At 39.7% G+C, this 16618-nt stretch overlaps 1 protein-coding gene across 1 annotated transcript in view; it reads left to right on the plus strand.

Annotated features, from left to right (window-relative positions):
• LOC126168145 (cytoplasmic phosphatidylinositol transfer protein 1) overlaps positions 1-16618 on the plus strand; it is a 77012-nt gene that overhangs the window by 39904 nt on the left and 20490 nt on the right. The window contains exon 7 of the mRNA XM_049920533.1: positions 3420-3575. Within this exon, the coding sequence (XP_049776490.1) occupies positions 3420-3575 (156 nt within the window). The remainder of the gene's footprint in view (positions 1-3419; positions 3576-16618) is intronic.

Here is a 16618-nt window from a genome sequence, read left to right on the forward strand (position 1 = left end):
ATAATAAATGCTTCACACAAGAACAGAATGGAAGATTATGAAATGTGACATTTGAAAAGGATTTTAAGCATTAGATGGGTAGATGAGTAACTAGCGAAGAGGCACTGATTTGAATTGGGAAGAGAAGTTCTTTGTAGACACAAATTTACTGAAAGAATGGTTAGGGTGATGGCATGTGTCACGAGACACCAAGAAATATATGATTTTTTTTCAAAGAAGGAAAGTGTGGAGCTAAAAATTGTTGCGGGAGATCAAGTTTGGGCTACAGTAAGCTGGTTAAAGTGGCTTTGGTATGCACACTTGATCATGGCAGGCTATTGTGAAGAACTGCATCAGACCTGTCATCTTACACCTACGTCTACATCTACACTCTGTAAGCCAGCTTACCCTGTGTGGCACAGGGTACTTCCTATACCAGAGTTGCTTCCTCTTTTTCCTGTTCCACATGCATATGTTTCACGTGAACGACGATTGCGGGTAAGCCTCTGTGTGGGCTGGAATCTCTCTGATTTTATCTTGAGAATCTTTTTGCGAGATATACGTAGGAGGAAGAAACATATTGTTATACTCTTCTAGGAGTGTACACTCTCAGACATTTGACAATGGACCATTATTGTGGTGTAGAATGTTTTTTTTTTTTTTTTTTTTTTTTTTTTTTTTTTTTTTTTTTTTTTGCAGTGTCTGCCACCAGAAATGGATTACTCCATCATGTTTCCACACTTACTAAATGAATCTCTAACAAAACATGCTGCTCTTGTTTGGATCTTCCCTATCCTATCTGGTATTGACCCCATACTGAAGAGTGTATTCAAGTATTTGCCAAATGATCGTTTTGTAAGCCCCTTCCTTTGTTGATGGGCTGCATTTCCTAAGATGGTTCTTCCAACGAATTTCAGTCTGGCACCTGCCTTACTCGTGATTACTTTTATGTGTTCGTTCCACTTCAAATTGTTCTGTATACATATTCCTAGATATGTTATGGAAGTAACTGCGTCCACTGATTGTTGTGCAATACATCATCAGACAATGAAGAGTCTTTCTGCCTACATATTTGTAATATGTTTCATTTGTTTATGTTGAGGGACAGTTGCCCCTCTTAGTCCCAGTTGATGATCCTCTGTAGGTCTTCCTGCGTTTTGCTACAATTTTGTTGCTTTGCTACTTCTCTGAATACATAGCTTCATCTGTGAAAAGCCTTATGGAACTTCCTATGTTACCGACAAGGTCATTTATATACTCAATATTGTGAATAGTAATGGTTCTGTAACAGTCCCCAGTGCCATGCCCAAAGGTACTTTTATATATGAAGGATCTTCTCCATTCAGAATGGCATGTTGTATTCTCTTTGCTAGAAATTCTTTAGTCCAATCACACGGTTGGTCTGTTATCCCATATGCTTGTATTTTGTTCATTAGTTAGCAGGGCCAAACTATATTGAATACCTTCCAAAAGTCGAGGAACATGGTATCCATCTGGGTGCCTTCATGTACTGCTTTCTGAATCTCTTGGTTGGACAGAGTGAGATGGGTTTGACATGATCATTGTTTTTGGAATGCATGTTGGTTCCTACAAAGGAACATGTTCCAAAATTCTACAACAGACAGATGTCGGAGGTATAGGACTGCAGTTTTGTGCATTTTTTAAATGACCCTTTTTGAAAATGGGAATGACCTGTGCTTTTTCCAATCATTAGGAGTTATTTTGTTCCTATAGAGACCTATAGTACACCATTGCAAGAAGAACAAGTTCTTTCACATACTCTGTGTAGAATCGAATGGGTATCCCATCAGGTTCAGTGGCTTTTCCTCTGTTGAGCAATTTCAGTTGGGTTTCTATTCCTTGCTCACTTATTTTGATATCTGTCATTTTGTTGTTCTTGTGATGATTTAGAGGAGGAACTACAATTTTATCTTCCTCTATGTAACAATTACAGTTTTGGAAAAAGACGTTTAGTACTTCGGCCTTCTTTATGTCATTCTCTGTTTCAGTCCCATGATGGTGACAGTCTGTTTAGACAGCGGGCTTCAATCCGTTTGCTGATCTAACATAAGACCAGAGCTTCATAGGGTTTTTGTCAAGTTTGTAGTTAGTTTTACTTTCATATTCATTGAACGCTTCATGCTGGCCCTCACTCTAATTTTGGCTCCTTTTGTTTTTGTTTGCCTGTGAGGGTTTGACTACACTTAAATTTGTACTGAAGCTCTCTTTGCTTTTCTGGTAGCTTCCTATCATGGTTGTCAAACCACAGTGGGTCTTTTCCATTCCTCACAATTCTGCTCGGAACTTGTCTAAAGCATGTTGTAAAATGCTGTCGAATTTTGTCTGTTGATATTCAGTGTTGTTAGTGCTGCAAATTTTCGTGCTGACAGCTCAGGTAATCGGAAATCTGTTTCTTGCTGAGCAGAAAGATCTTTATGCATTTCTTTGTATTCCTATTCGCAACTGTATTCAGTCATGCTGTAATGGCCCTATGATCACTGATGTCCTACACTAACTGAGTCATAAAATTTGAGTCTGTTTGTCATCAGCAGATCTAAGATGTTATCTTCACGAGTCAGTTCTCAGATTAACTGCTCAAGGTAATTTTAAGATACAGCACTTAGAACAGTTTCACACAATTCTCTCTTCCTGCTACCCACCCTGATCACTAGAGTCTCCCAGTCAGTAGCTGGTAAATTAAAATCTTCATCTGAAACCAAGACATGACCAGGAAATTTATGCAAAATATTTTCTATGTTGACCTTCCACTGCTCCGCCACTACTGTTGCTGAGGCAGGAGGTCTGTAAAAGCATCCAGTGTGACCATATTTAATCCACCTTTAACACTTATCTTCACCCAAGTTATTTCACATTCTGAATCTGTACCAATTTCACTAGATATTATCATAATTTTTGTTGGTACAAACACACCTCCAGCCCCAGCATTCAACCTATCTGATATAAACATTCCACTCAGACTTAAGAATTTCATTGCTATTTACCAGAGGTTTCAGTCAGTTTCCTGTCCTTCTGTTATGTGGGTGTTGTTACCGTTTAGAAGCAAGATTAGTTCCAGGACCTTTCCATAATTGCTCCTGCAGTTGACCAGTACTATATTAATGTTTTCTTTCTCTGAGCTGCTACGGTGAATGTTATTCTGTCTGGAACTTGAAAGGCATCTTATTGGGCCTCTGTTTCTTACTGAAGGCAACAACAACACATGGCAGTTTACACACCATTAAATTTGTGTTTAGTTTTCTATTGCTAGTACCAAATGTTTTTCAATGAAACAACTTGTTTAAGTTTGGTATCTACCTTTCTTTTATTTATGGGTACCTGTAACTGTGGGATCATATGAATAGACATCCATGGTATATTACTTAATTAAAAAATTATCTTTATCGTAGCCAATGGAATTTATTGCACTGTTTTCTTTTCAGGATTTGAGATTCTTCAGATCGCAAAAGACTGGTAGAGGGCCACTTGTTGAAGGATGGCGAGATAAAACATCTCCCATTATGTGTTCTTACAAATTAGTCCAAGTTTCATTTGAAGTTTGGGGACTACAGACAAGAGTTGAAGAAATGATACAAAGAGTAAGTGTCTCTTGATGATCAATAAAGTACTTAAATATCTTACCATTTTCTCGGAGCTCTCTCTGTCTCTGTCTGTCTGTCTGAGGTGAAATTCATATGCAGTTTCAGAAAAAAAGGAAACCCTTGGAAATTGGTCTGTAAACATTTATGTTAGTAATCACTTTTAAAAATACTTCATCAAAATTTTTAATTTAAACTTTCTGTTAGTTTGATGCCCCCACCAGATTCCTGTACATCACATGAGGAGTTGGTTGTGGGTGGCAGATGCTCGTGGTAGCTGCATACTTACAATTTAATCAACATCACAAGTGTTCCAGGCAGTTGTACATGGTGCAGATAGCCAACTTGCAGGGGTCAGCACTTAGATGACATTTTGAATGTAAACAATGCAGCCTATTGTGTGCAGACACTCTAATTTCCTATTTTGTAGTGTGGCTACTGCCAGACAGTACAGTACAGACTAAGGCATTAGCACATTCAGATCCAGTCTTAGAAGACATAACACAAAGTGCAGAAGCAGAGGTGTTTATTGCTGAAGCCAAAATGTTTTTGCAGATTGACAGGTGGCGGAAATTGATGAGTCATGCTAGCAGGACACAGCTCATTCGAAGGCTATTCAGGCTTTAATGAGCACACCACAAAGTTGGTCAGTCAAACATTGTGACATAGAGTACTACAGCATCCTGAAACTGGCCAGCTACTCAGTTGCTGCCACTTGAGTCCCTCACTAAGTTCACTGCAGGCACAGAGCACCATCCTTCCCCTACAAAGGACTCACCACTACAGGTACAGCATTCTGGCCGAGATTTTTGGTCTTCACACAAGAGGAGATAATGCCACTATTTCTATGTAACTTGTGAAGCCTGACACATGCTGGAACATTTAGCAGCTACATGCAGAAAATGCTGCTCGTGCCATGGAGTAATGTTCCTGTGTTAGCAATCAATTACACCAGCTCATCAGCAGTCCTGCAGCCTCACCATATTGTGGAAGACTTGGAGGTAGCTGGATGTGGCATGAGGTTTCAATTGAACACAAGGGCCTCGACCAGTCTGATCGAGAACAACTACTGGTCGAGGCAAAAAAATATGTGGACAACACCTCACACATTTGGTTGTAAATTTGAAGTTGGCGGAATATATTCTCGATCTTGATGCTCTCACAATTATTGAATTTGAAGTAGCAACAAAGTTAACCTTGTCTCTCGTGTAATGCTATTTTAAAATTTTGAGGCATTGCTACAGTCATTTGAGAAACTCCTTTTGTAAGGATCAGGGTTGAGCCACCAATTTTGAGGCCCACATTACGCTGAAACCATCGGTAGCTCCGAAGTTCTGTTGAGTCCACCCCATGCCATGAGATAAACTGTAGGTAGAACTCAGCAGATGGCAGAATCTTGGGCTGTTGTCACTGGTTTCATTCTGCTAGTGGGCCACCCCGATGGTCGTGATCCAGAAACCCAATGGCAATGTTCAGTTTTGCGGCAGTTTTAAACACACAGTTAGTGCACAAAGGAAGTACATGTTTATCCCATACCACATTCAGAGAAGTTGTTGGCTAAGTTGGCTAATGGTCAATATTTTTTCAAAATTGACCTCAGGCACTCATTCTTGCAATTGCCATTGGATGCTGAGTATTAAATACTCTTTTTGGGATGTACCAACTTAACCATTTACCATTTGGCGTAGCTTCATCTCTATGAATATTTCAGTGTTTCCCAAGTGACTTGTCAAAGACATTCTATGCTGGTCACTTATTTGGATAGCATTTGGTGTTTTGGCTCCACAAGAGAACAGCATTTTCCATATTTGTAGCTGGTTTTTCAGCAACTGTTAGACAACAGGCTGTGTTGTGAACTTTTTAGAAATGTTGTAATTGTTTTGCTCCAGGAGTGCCGTACTTACGGCATGTGTTAAGTAAGGATGGCATACTTCCAATGGCAGAATATGTTGCAGTGATGGACGAAGTACCAGATTGTAAGAATATTAGGGAACTGCAGTTCTATTGAGGGAAGATAAATTATTATGTGAAATTCATTCCAAGAGCTGCTCACTTTTGTCATCCATTGAATCAGCTTTGTAAGAAGGGAGCGAAGTTTGAGTGATCGGAGGCTTGTCAGCTGGCGTTTCAGTAATTGAAGTAGCATGTTTCAGTCCTTGTTTGGCCTAGTTCAGTATCAGAGTAGGTCTTCAACTCTGGCCACAGGTGTGTCCCAGTATGGCACTGGTGCCGTTCTCTCTTACAGAAATCCTGATGGCTCTGAGCAGCCTATTGTGTTCATGTCCAAGGCTTTGCCAACAGCACGGAGAAATTATTCCTAGATCAAGAAATAGGCACATGTGCTCCAAAACAGCATAAAAAAGTTCCATGTAGTCTACTACGACACTTAAGTTCCACCTCGTTGCACACCATAAAGCCACTCACCTTCCTTTTTGGCCCCAAGTCCAAGCTGCTGGACAGAAGAGCACAGCATTTACAGCATTGGGTCTTGTTTCTCAGTAACCATTCTTATGACTTTCACTACCGTCCCACCTCCCAGCACGAGACTGCAGTCACTTTGTCATGCTTACCAATCGATCTCGATGTCAACTTCGAGAAGTAGGAGGCAGGCTGTTTTGCACTGGCTCAAAACCTTCAGGATACTGTCTTTACACTGACTGCATGGGAAGTCGCTGCAGCTACGAGTGAGGAGCCTCTCCTGCACAGCATCATTACAGTGGCCCAGCAGGGATGACCAGAATGTTTTCCCAAAGCATCAGATCCAGTGCCTTGGACATATTTCAAACTTTATGATAAGTTCAATGCTGTAAAAGATGTTCTACTGCTAGCTACAGATCAGAATTGCCGCATTGTTATTCTAGCCAAGTGAGTGAGGCGGCGCATTCATTAGCACAGTAGATTCGAATTTGGGAGAACAACTGTTTAAACCCACTGCCGACCATCCTGTTTTAGGTTTTCTGTGATTTCCCTAAATCATTCAATGCCGGGATGGTTACTTTGAAAGGGCACAGCTGATCTCCTTCTGTAATCTGAGCTTGTGCTCTGTCTCTAATGACCTCTTTGTTGATCGGACATTAAAAACTAATCTCCTCCTTCTCCTTCATTATTGCACCACTACTGTGACTACACATTCTGCAGATGTTACATGCATCCCGTTGGGGAATGTCCCACGTAAAAGTGCATACCCGGTGACATCTCCATTGGCCAGCAATTGATTCTGCCATAAAACATGTGGTGTGTGCCTGTTTAGTGGATGCCCACAACCAGGTGCCTCCACCACAAAAATTTTCTCTGTAGCTCATGGCAGAGCACCCATGGGATCAGCTGCATTTGGACTTTGTTGGTCCCTTGATGGGGGCCAAGTGGCTGTTGGTGATAAACAACTTGTCTAATTTCTCCTATGTTGCTCAGTTTCCCTCCATGAGATCACACACTAAGATTTGGTCTTAGTTGCTATTTTCTCTATTGGGGGTGTGCTGTGCACCTTAGTCTTCAACAATGGTTGTCAGTTCCTGGCTGAGGATTTTGAAACATTCTGCTGCCAGATTGAAATTTAGCACCTGACAACTGAGGTGTTCTATCTGGCTCCAAGTGAAGAGATCACGTGGTTGGTCAAAGACATTCAAGTCACAATTAAAGAAAACAGTACCTCAAGAGGATGCTCTATTCAGTTTATTCGGATCTTACTGGGCAACTCCAATCAGCAAGCGCAGTCCGACAGGAGTGCTGCATGACCATCAACCATGCAATCTTTTTGACCTGTTGTGCCCAGTGCCGTAACCTCTTACACATGGGCCATTCCAAGGTATTGGCAAAATTCCACAGTCCAGGCATGCTTATTTGTGCAGTCACCTGGATGGGGCTTAAGGGGCAGCAAAGTTGTATAATAATTGTGGTGGGTTGGCAGTGCCCGACTTACCATGTGAACCAGCTATGCTTTCATTATAATGAGCAGCATGTCCATATCTCAGGCAAACAGGAGCCCTTGCCAAGGGCAGGAAGGGTCAACCAACCCTTGCTTACGCCACTGAGCTACACCCACAGACATTCCCATTGCCTTTATGCTGCTTGCCTTATGACTTGTACCCTCAACTGGAGAAAACTGCCACATAGGCAACCTGCATTCCAGGGGGGTGTGATGGAAGTGGAGAACCTCCCTCCATCTTCAACACAGCTAGGATTAAGTGCCTGCCCTCCTTCTAGACATCTCTTGACCACCTCTGGTGGTGGAGCATCAGACAATCACCACCACCAGTGTCATCTCTGATGTCCTGGTGGAATGCTCCTAGCAGAACCCCAGGCAGATATCCCTGTTGCCTATGGTGAGGCCAGGGCATTTTCAGCCCTGTGTGTCTCTTAAAGGAGCAAGGGATTTGGTATCACCCTCAGACTCCTGTGTATTGGATGATGAGTTGTTTGTGACGGAGAGTCGAAGTAGATTTGCAACTCCATCATAAGCAGCGGGAGTGTCACTTTCATTGCTTCAGATGCATAACTTCCCTGGCATGAGCTCGTGGACTGTGTGAGCTTGTGGACTGAGAGATCAGCCTCAAGCTAGCTATAGACCATACTCTTGTTTACTTTGGCCAACACTCACTCACATTTGCTATATGAACACTTCCCACTGTTGGCACTCTGATTTTTGTGTTGGTCCCTCATTGTACTTTTGGGCTCTGCTCACCAGTTAGGCTGGCTGCCGGTGTTTGTTTACAGGCACCACGTCATGATACTTTGAGCTCATTACAAGTATTTTTTGTGAATGCTATCCTTTCACTCTTCCGCATGAACCATAGAACTTACCATGGCGGGGTGGCCCGCCTGCCTCAATGATACAGACAGCCATACTGTAGAAAAAACACAATGGAGGGATATCTGTTGAGCCCAGACAAATTTGTGGTTCCTGAAGAGGGACAGTGTCCTTTTCAATAGTTACAGGGGCAGCAGTCTGGATGATTGGCTGAACTGACCTTGTAACATCAAAGAACCTGGCCATACTTTGCTGATACTGCAAGCAGCTGAGAGCAAGGGGAAACTACAACCAATATGACACATTACTGTAAGGTTAAAAGATGGTAGCATTATCTTGGTAAAATATTCTAGAGGTAAAATAGTCAACCATTCTGATCTCCGAGTGGAGACTACTCAGAAGGATGTTGTCATCATGGGAAACAAAACTGGTATTCTGTGGGTCAGAATATAGAATGTTAGATCCCTTAATTGAGCAGGTAGGTTAGAAAATTTAAAAAGGGACACGGATAGGGAAGTTTAGTGGTAGGAGAAACAATACCTCTGGCTAGGCAAATGCAGGGTTATAAATGCACAATAAAATATTGGTAATGCAGGGATAGTTCTAATAATGAATAAGAAAATGGAAATAAGCGAAGCTGTTATGAACAGCATAGTGAAATCATCATAATAGCCAAAATAGATACAAAGCCAACACCCACCACAGTAGTAAAAGCTATCTCTACAGATGATGTAAAAATTGAAAGAATGTATAATGACATAAAAGAAATTACTCATAGTTAAGGGAGAGGAAAATCTGTGATGGGGGACTAGAATTCAACAGTAGGAAAGGAAGTTTAGGAAAAATTGTCGGTGATTGTGGAATAGAGGAAAGAAATGAAAGATGAAACCACTAGGTAGAAGTTTGCACAGAGCATAGTTTAATCAATGCTAATTTGGTTAAAAAAATATGAAAGGAGATTGTATACATGGAAGAGAACTGGAGAAACTGGAAGATGTCAGATTGATTATATAAATCTATGACAGGCATTTGAATCATATTTTAGACAGTAAGACATTTCCAAGGGCAGAAATGCACTCTGATCACAATTCCTTAGTTATGAACTCTGAATTAAAACTGAAGAAATTGCAAAAAGGTAGGAAACTATGGAGATAGGACCTAGATAAGTTGAAAGAACCGGAGGTTATTGAGATTTCAGAAGGAAAATCAGATGATGACTGACTGAAACAGGAAAGAAAAACAGTAGAAGATGAACGGGTAGCTATGAGAGATGAAATGGTGAAGGCAGCGGAGGTTCAAATAAGTAAAAAGACAAAGCCTGTTAGAACTCCTTGAATATCACAGGAGGTAATAAATGTAATTGATGAAAGGAGGAAATATAAAAATGCAGCAAATGAAAAAGGCAAAAGGGAGTATACACATGTAAAAGAGAGAGAGAGAGAGAGAGAGAGAGAGAGAGAGAGAGAGAGATGGACAGAAAGTGCAAAACGGCTAAGCAGGAATAGCGAGAGAACAAATGCAACACTGCAGCAGCATATATAACTAGGGAAAACAATAGTTACTGCCTATAGAAAAATTAAAGAAGCATATGGAGAAAAAAGAAGCAGCTGTATGAATATCAAGAGCTCAGAAGGAAAACCAGTACCAAGCAAAGAAGGGAAAGCTCAAAGGTTGAAGGAGTATACAGGGTGAACAGAACTAAACCCGACAAATTACAGGGACAGATTCCTGACTGGAAATGGAGGAAAATAGTTCCTGTGAACATGTGTCCGGAAATGTATCATTGCCACGATAGAGGGCACTGACAAATGAAAGTTCCTCTGATCATATACCGCATGTTCGTTGTGTGTTACAGGCTGTGTGATTGATGCAGCATACTGTAAGCAGCAGAATGGTTCGGTATTCATGTTGGGAACTAACCGAGATAGTCTTTGTGTACAACCAAGCAGATGGAAATGGTTGAGAGACAGAACGAGTACTCACAGACACCAGTCACATCACACAGCATTTCAAACGATTTTTGGGAGTTTGTGTGATCACAACAGTTCCCATCCTCTTGGCCATTCACAGACACGATCTCAGCTTGTTCCTGACTTGAATACCGAACCACTCTGCTGCTTGCAGTATGTTGTCAATTGCACAGCCTGCAACATGAAAGAAACACACAGCACATGGTCCAAGGACCTGTCATTCATCAGCACCACCTTGTATATCAATGATACATTTCCAGACGCATGCTCATAGGACTTTTTCCCTCCATTCCCAGCTAAGAATCCGTCCCTGCAGCTTGTCAGTTTTATCACTGTTCCCCATGTATCGAGGGACTGTATGAGTGAAAGGTAGTTGAAGATGTCATGGAAGACACGATACTGCGAGACGAATTTGACAGAGCACTGGAAGACCTAAGCAGAAACAAGGGCCTTAGAGTTGATGACGTACCATCAAAACTACTGATATCTTGGGGACAGCCATGACAAAAATAGTCCACCTGATGTGTGAGATGTATGAGACAGGTGAAATACCTCAGAACTTCCAAAAGAATGTAATAATTCCAATTGCAAAGAAAGCAGGTGCTGACAAGTGTGAATACTATTGAACTATCAGTTTAATAAGTCATGGTTGTAAAATACTGACACAACTTATTTAAAGAAGAGTGAAAAAACTGGTAGAACCAACATTGGGGAAAATCAGTTTGGATTCTAGCGAAGTGTAGGGAAATGCAAGGCAATACTGACCCTATAACTTCTCTTACAAGATTGGTTTAAGGTAAGGCAAACCTATGTTTACAGCATTTGTAGACTTAGAGAGAGTTTTTGACTATATTGACTGGAATACACTTTTGAAGTTATGAAGGTAGCAGGGGTAAAATATAGGAGTGAAAGGTTACTTACACATTGTCCAGGAACCAGACAGCAGTTGCAAGAGTTGAGGGGCTTGTAATGGAAGCACTGGTTGGAAAGGGAATGAGACGTGATTGTAGCTTATGCTGTTATTCAGTCTGTCCATTGAGCAAGCAGTAACGGATAACAAAGAAAAATTTGGAGAAGGAATGAAAACTAAGAGAGAAGAAATAAAAAATTTGAGGTTTTTCTGATGAAATGGTAATTCTGTCAGACAGAGCAAACGATTTGGGAGAGCAAATGAATTGAATAGATGGTGTCTTGAAAGAGGATATAAGATTAATATCAACAAGGATCCAGAATGAGATTTTCACTCTGCAGCGGAGAGTGGTCTGATATGAAACTTCCTGGCAGATTAAAACTGTGTGCCGGACCGAAACTCGAACTCGGGACCTTTACCTTTCACGGGCAAGTGCTCTACCATCTGAGCTACCCAAGCATGACTCACGCCGCGTCCTCACAGCTTGGAAAGTAGGAGACGAGGTACTGACGGAAGTAAAGCTGTGAGGACGGGGCATGAGTCGTGCTTGGGTAGCTCAGATGGTAGAGCACTTGCCTGTGAAAGGCAAAGGTCCCGAGTTCGAGTCTCAGTCCGGCACAGAGTTTTAATCTGCCAGGAAGTTTCATCAACAAGGATAACCAAATTTAGTCACATTAAATCAGATGTTGCTGAGGGAATTAGACTAGGAAATGAAACACTAAAAATGATAGATTAATTTTGCTATTAGTGCTGTAAAATAACTGTCAGTGGTTGAAGTCGAGAGGATATAAAAGGTAAATTGGCAAGGGCAAGAAAAGTGTTTGTGAACAAGAGAAATTTGTTAACGTCAAATATATATATAACTATGAGGAAGTCTTTTCTGAAGGTATTTGTCTGCGTTGTAGCCATACGTGAAAGGGGCAATAAACAGTTCAGACAAGAAGAGAATAGATCCTTTTGAAATTAGGTGCCACAGAACAGTGCTGAAGATTCAACGGCTTGGTCATGTATCTGATGAGGAGGTCCAGAATAGAATTAGGGAGAAAAGAAATTTGCCGCACAGATTGGCTAAAAGAAGGGTTCAGTTGATAGAATACAATCACAGACATCAAAGAATCATCAGTTTAGTATTGGAGGAAGTGTGAGTGGTAAATATTGTGGAGGGAGACCAAGAGATGAACACAGTAAGCAGATTAAAGTGGATGTAGGTTGCAGTAGTTGTTCAGAGATGAAGAGACTTGTGCAGGATAGAGTAGCTTGGAGAGCTGCAACAAACCAGTCTTTGGAATGAAGACCACAACAATAATATCCTTTTGCTAAGTAAGATACTGTGTGCACACGCCCACACACACACACACACACACACACACACACACACACACACACACACATATTTTTTTTGAAGGTTGCACTGCCGATCATAGTATGAAGGCTTTCACGACCGGATGACATATCTTCTGGTAAACCTTCCGGGATGTAAGGTCGTGGTCCATGAAACTCTTCAGCTCCTAACGTTTCGTCCAGAGCTGCGCTGGACGAAACTTTAGGAGCTGAAGAGTTTCATGGACCACGACCTTACATCCCGGAAGGTTTACCAGAAGATTTGCACTGCTGAATTTTTAATGAAATTTTTAGGCTCGCTAATTTTTCAGTTATGTGTAGGCCATCTTCAACACAAAATTGTCATACGATGTGAATTCCTACATCAGCCATATTTTTAATAGTGACTTGATGTGTAAGTCAGCTTCTAAGTGTATGATTTTATCTTCAGATTTTCTTCACAAATTTGGATCTTTGCTGTAATGTTTAAATCACATAAGTTTTTCGTTCCATAGATCCGTGCTGAGGAGATCCTCGTGGATGTGGAACATGTCAATTTTTTTTAAGCTGAAATAACAATACTAGTAGTATGAGTATGTACAATACATCATTTTTTTAAGCTGAAATAACAATACTAATGGTATGAGTATGTACAATACATCATTTGTTTCTATTAAAAAATTCGTCTATGGAGTAGAAGGAGTTGGCCACTAGTAAGACTTTCAGACTCCTTTTAAACTGATCTTTATTTGTAACTAAATTTTTTGTGTGTGCTGGCAAATTATTGAAGATAAGTGTTCCTGAGTAGTGGACCCCTTTTTGAACTAAAGTAAGTGCTTTTAAGTCCTTGTGCAGATCATTTTTGTTCCTGGTATCGTATGTATGAACTGAGCTGTTTGTTATAAAAAGAGAGATATTATTTAGGATAAATTTCATTAAGGAGTAAATATACTGAGAGGCACTAGTTAGTATACCCAGTTATTTGAAGGGGTTTCTATAGGGCGTCCGTGAATTTACTCCACAAATAATACATATTACACGCTTTTGGACTCTGAAAACTTTTGGTTGAATTGTAGAGTTATCCCAAAATATTATACCATATGACATTATGGAATGAAAGTAGGCAAAGTATGCAAGATTTTTCATTTTTATGTCGCCTATGTCTGCTAACACTCGAATTGCAAATTGTTAAGGTGTTTCTGCAGTTCTGTGGTGTGATCCTCCCAACTGAATTTATTATAAAGTTGTAATCCCAATGTGACATATCGTGTCTTTTGTATGAATACTAGGTATCCTTGTATGGTGTATATTTGGTTGCCTTATTATCCCGTTAGTAGACAGAGTATAGGAAGAAATATGTTCCTTCCGTATGTGTCCTAATTCATCTGACTGTTTTATACCTTGCCCAAAATTCATGTTGGAGGAGGATTTCAGTGCAACTAGTTGTTACATCTGACCTTTCATCTAAATACCTGTCAGCTGAACAAACACAGCTAACAGAGATCCCAGCTTTAGTGGGAACCTATTTGATCATGACTCATACAGCTACTTTGTGGTCCAAAGTTTGTACATCGTTAATTCACTTTGCATGTTGAGAAAGTGATTAGATAAATTGTCTTTGTGGGCAGACGTCATAGTTTGATATGAACTCATAGAATTAATAGGCAGTGAAAAGAAGATAAATTGACGTTACCAACAAGGTAGGCAAAGGAATGTGCATGCAAAATATTGGTGTTGAGAAAGAAATTTGTGTGATAATGAAATGCAAAATATTGGTGTTGAGAAATAAATTTGTGTGATAATGAAGTCAGAAGAAAACTGTGCTGAGGAAAATGAATTTAGTATTTACTGCAGAGGAGAAGGAGAAGCAAAATGATTAGAGTAGTAATTTCATTGACAGTATGTGTAAATACAATTTTATACTTCACCTGAAATAACTTACAAGGAGTGGTCCCCAGTGGTGGGATCGACCTTTTGAAATCAAATATATGGTGAAGTAGGTTAAGATCCCAGGTATCACACTGTGCAGCCATTTTCTCTGGCGGGCCCTTGTTTGTGAGTGATTGATGAAAAAAGTTTTCAGAATTTTGCGTGATTCTCAGTAACATTGGAAAATTCATGTTACATAGACTTGGTGCGTGGTGTAGTGGATAGGATAATAGTTTAACATGCAGGAGTTTGTGGGTTTGAACCTTGTCAGGTGCAGTAAACTTCTGTATTTTAAAATTTTTATTGGAATGGCATTGATCATTATTTTTATTCAGTTAATTGGTTTAAAAGTTATTTTTTATTTAATAGTTCATTTATACAGTTTTTCATGGGATTTTTATGTCACTTTTCAATTCTTTCACCTCTGGCAATATTTGTTAATGAGAAAAATTTAGAGTTACTACTCCTTTCATCGAGCATAACTAACACATCCTACACATACTGATGTAGCATATGCCACATTTTGCCAACTATACCAAACTCTAGCCTGGTAAAAAAGTGCTCAGAAAAATTATTCTTTTTGTGAAATCATTTTTTGGAGGTGTTTGAGCAAACAAATGTCAACGGAGTATACAGTACTATATTTTAATGGCAAAAAAATAACTACCAGGATTCAGACAACCAATGGTTTATTTGGATGAGGCATTTATTCACTCTCACTCCACTGTGCCGGAATACTTACGAAGTGCCGTTTGATATTATGATACAAGTAGTTGAATACTTTGAGTGTGCAGCAAGTAGTAATAATTTTATGCCAGCGTGATAACATGAAGAGCGTATGTTATGATGACGTAATTGTGAACAAGTAAATAACATTTAAGGGTTGTGAAGTAGTTAGCATGTGACACCTCTCCATGTGTAAAAATGCCAAGCATTAGTGATTGTTACTATTTTTCTTTCTCTCAAAAAGTGGCTTTGTTGAGTAATACTTGGTTCTTAGTCATTATTTGTGGTAAATGTTGTGATGTGAAACATCACAGTTATTCTTAGTCATTATACATGGTGTTTATAAATGAATATCGGGGTTTTAACGTTTTATAATATTTATTATATTAAACTTTGAAAGAGCAATTCTGCTGTGGATGTGTATATGCGCAGCACTTGGGTTTTCCCTATAATGTAATTGACATTTGTAAGCGACCTGAACGGCTGATCTCTCGCTGCTGTGGACGAGTTACTTCCATGTCTCGGTGAATAAAAGTGTTTTGAATATTTATCATACACCATATGTGCCTCTGTGCATGCTGTCATTTGCAAAAAACTTAATTTTGATATCTTGAACTGTTTGTGAAATATGACTATTGTTATGACCACATAATTCCCGATTCACAGGGACACAAAACATGGACAGATCATCAGTAGAAGTGAAACTATTAAAACATATTATTGCCGTCAGTCAGATATTTTATTGCCATCAAGTTGTACGCCATTTTATTGCTGCTTACTTATTGTGGTGGAGACAAGATCAGTGTAAGAAGTGCTCACTATGAAATTGTGTTTCTTGTTTATCTATACGTTTGCTGCCTAATGATTTTTAGTATATATGTATCACGGTTTTCATGTAATAAAGGCATTTTTTTTCTTTTCTAGAACAGGCAACTGTTCCTTATCCATCTATCTCCATAAAGTATCGCTAACCTAACTAGAGAGTCATGTTGTTGAATTGTGTCATGCATCATTTGTTGCAATAACTGAGAAGCTGAAATCTCAGTAAATATTAAGAATACACAAGCTGATATTTGAATACAAGTTGCAGAGAAGTTAATATGTTTTACTAGTGTGTTTCTGTGGCTAATGGGTAAGTGTCAGACAACAACATGATTGGATCCGCAGTTGGTTCTAGGACTTTTTTTTGCTATTGTTGCATCCTTCACTCTTAGCACTAATTAGTTTATACCAAGGTGGATAATGGTTTCAAATCCACATAAAACCTTAGATTCTCTTATAACTTGCTGGGAAAGTCAGTTCATAGGTTGGTGGAAGCTAAGAGCTCACAATGCTCAGTAAAACATTGTAGTGTTCAATCTAATCTTTAGCTTGTGGACCGGTTTACTTTTTTGTTACAATTTTTTGCACATGTAATTTTCTTCAGAGTTTTGTAGGTCTT

The sequence above is a fragment of the Schistocerca cancellata genome, chromosome 1 (genome assembly GCF_023864275.1).
Source record: "Schistocerca cancellata isolate TAMUIC-IGC-003103 chromosome 1, iqSchCanc2.1, whole genome shotgun sequence".
NCBI lineage: Eukaryota > Metazoa > Arthropoda > Insecta > Orthoptera > Acrididae > Schistocerca > Schistocerca cancellata.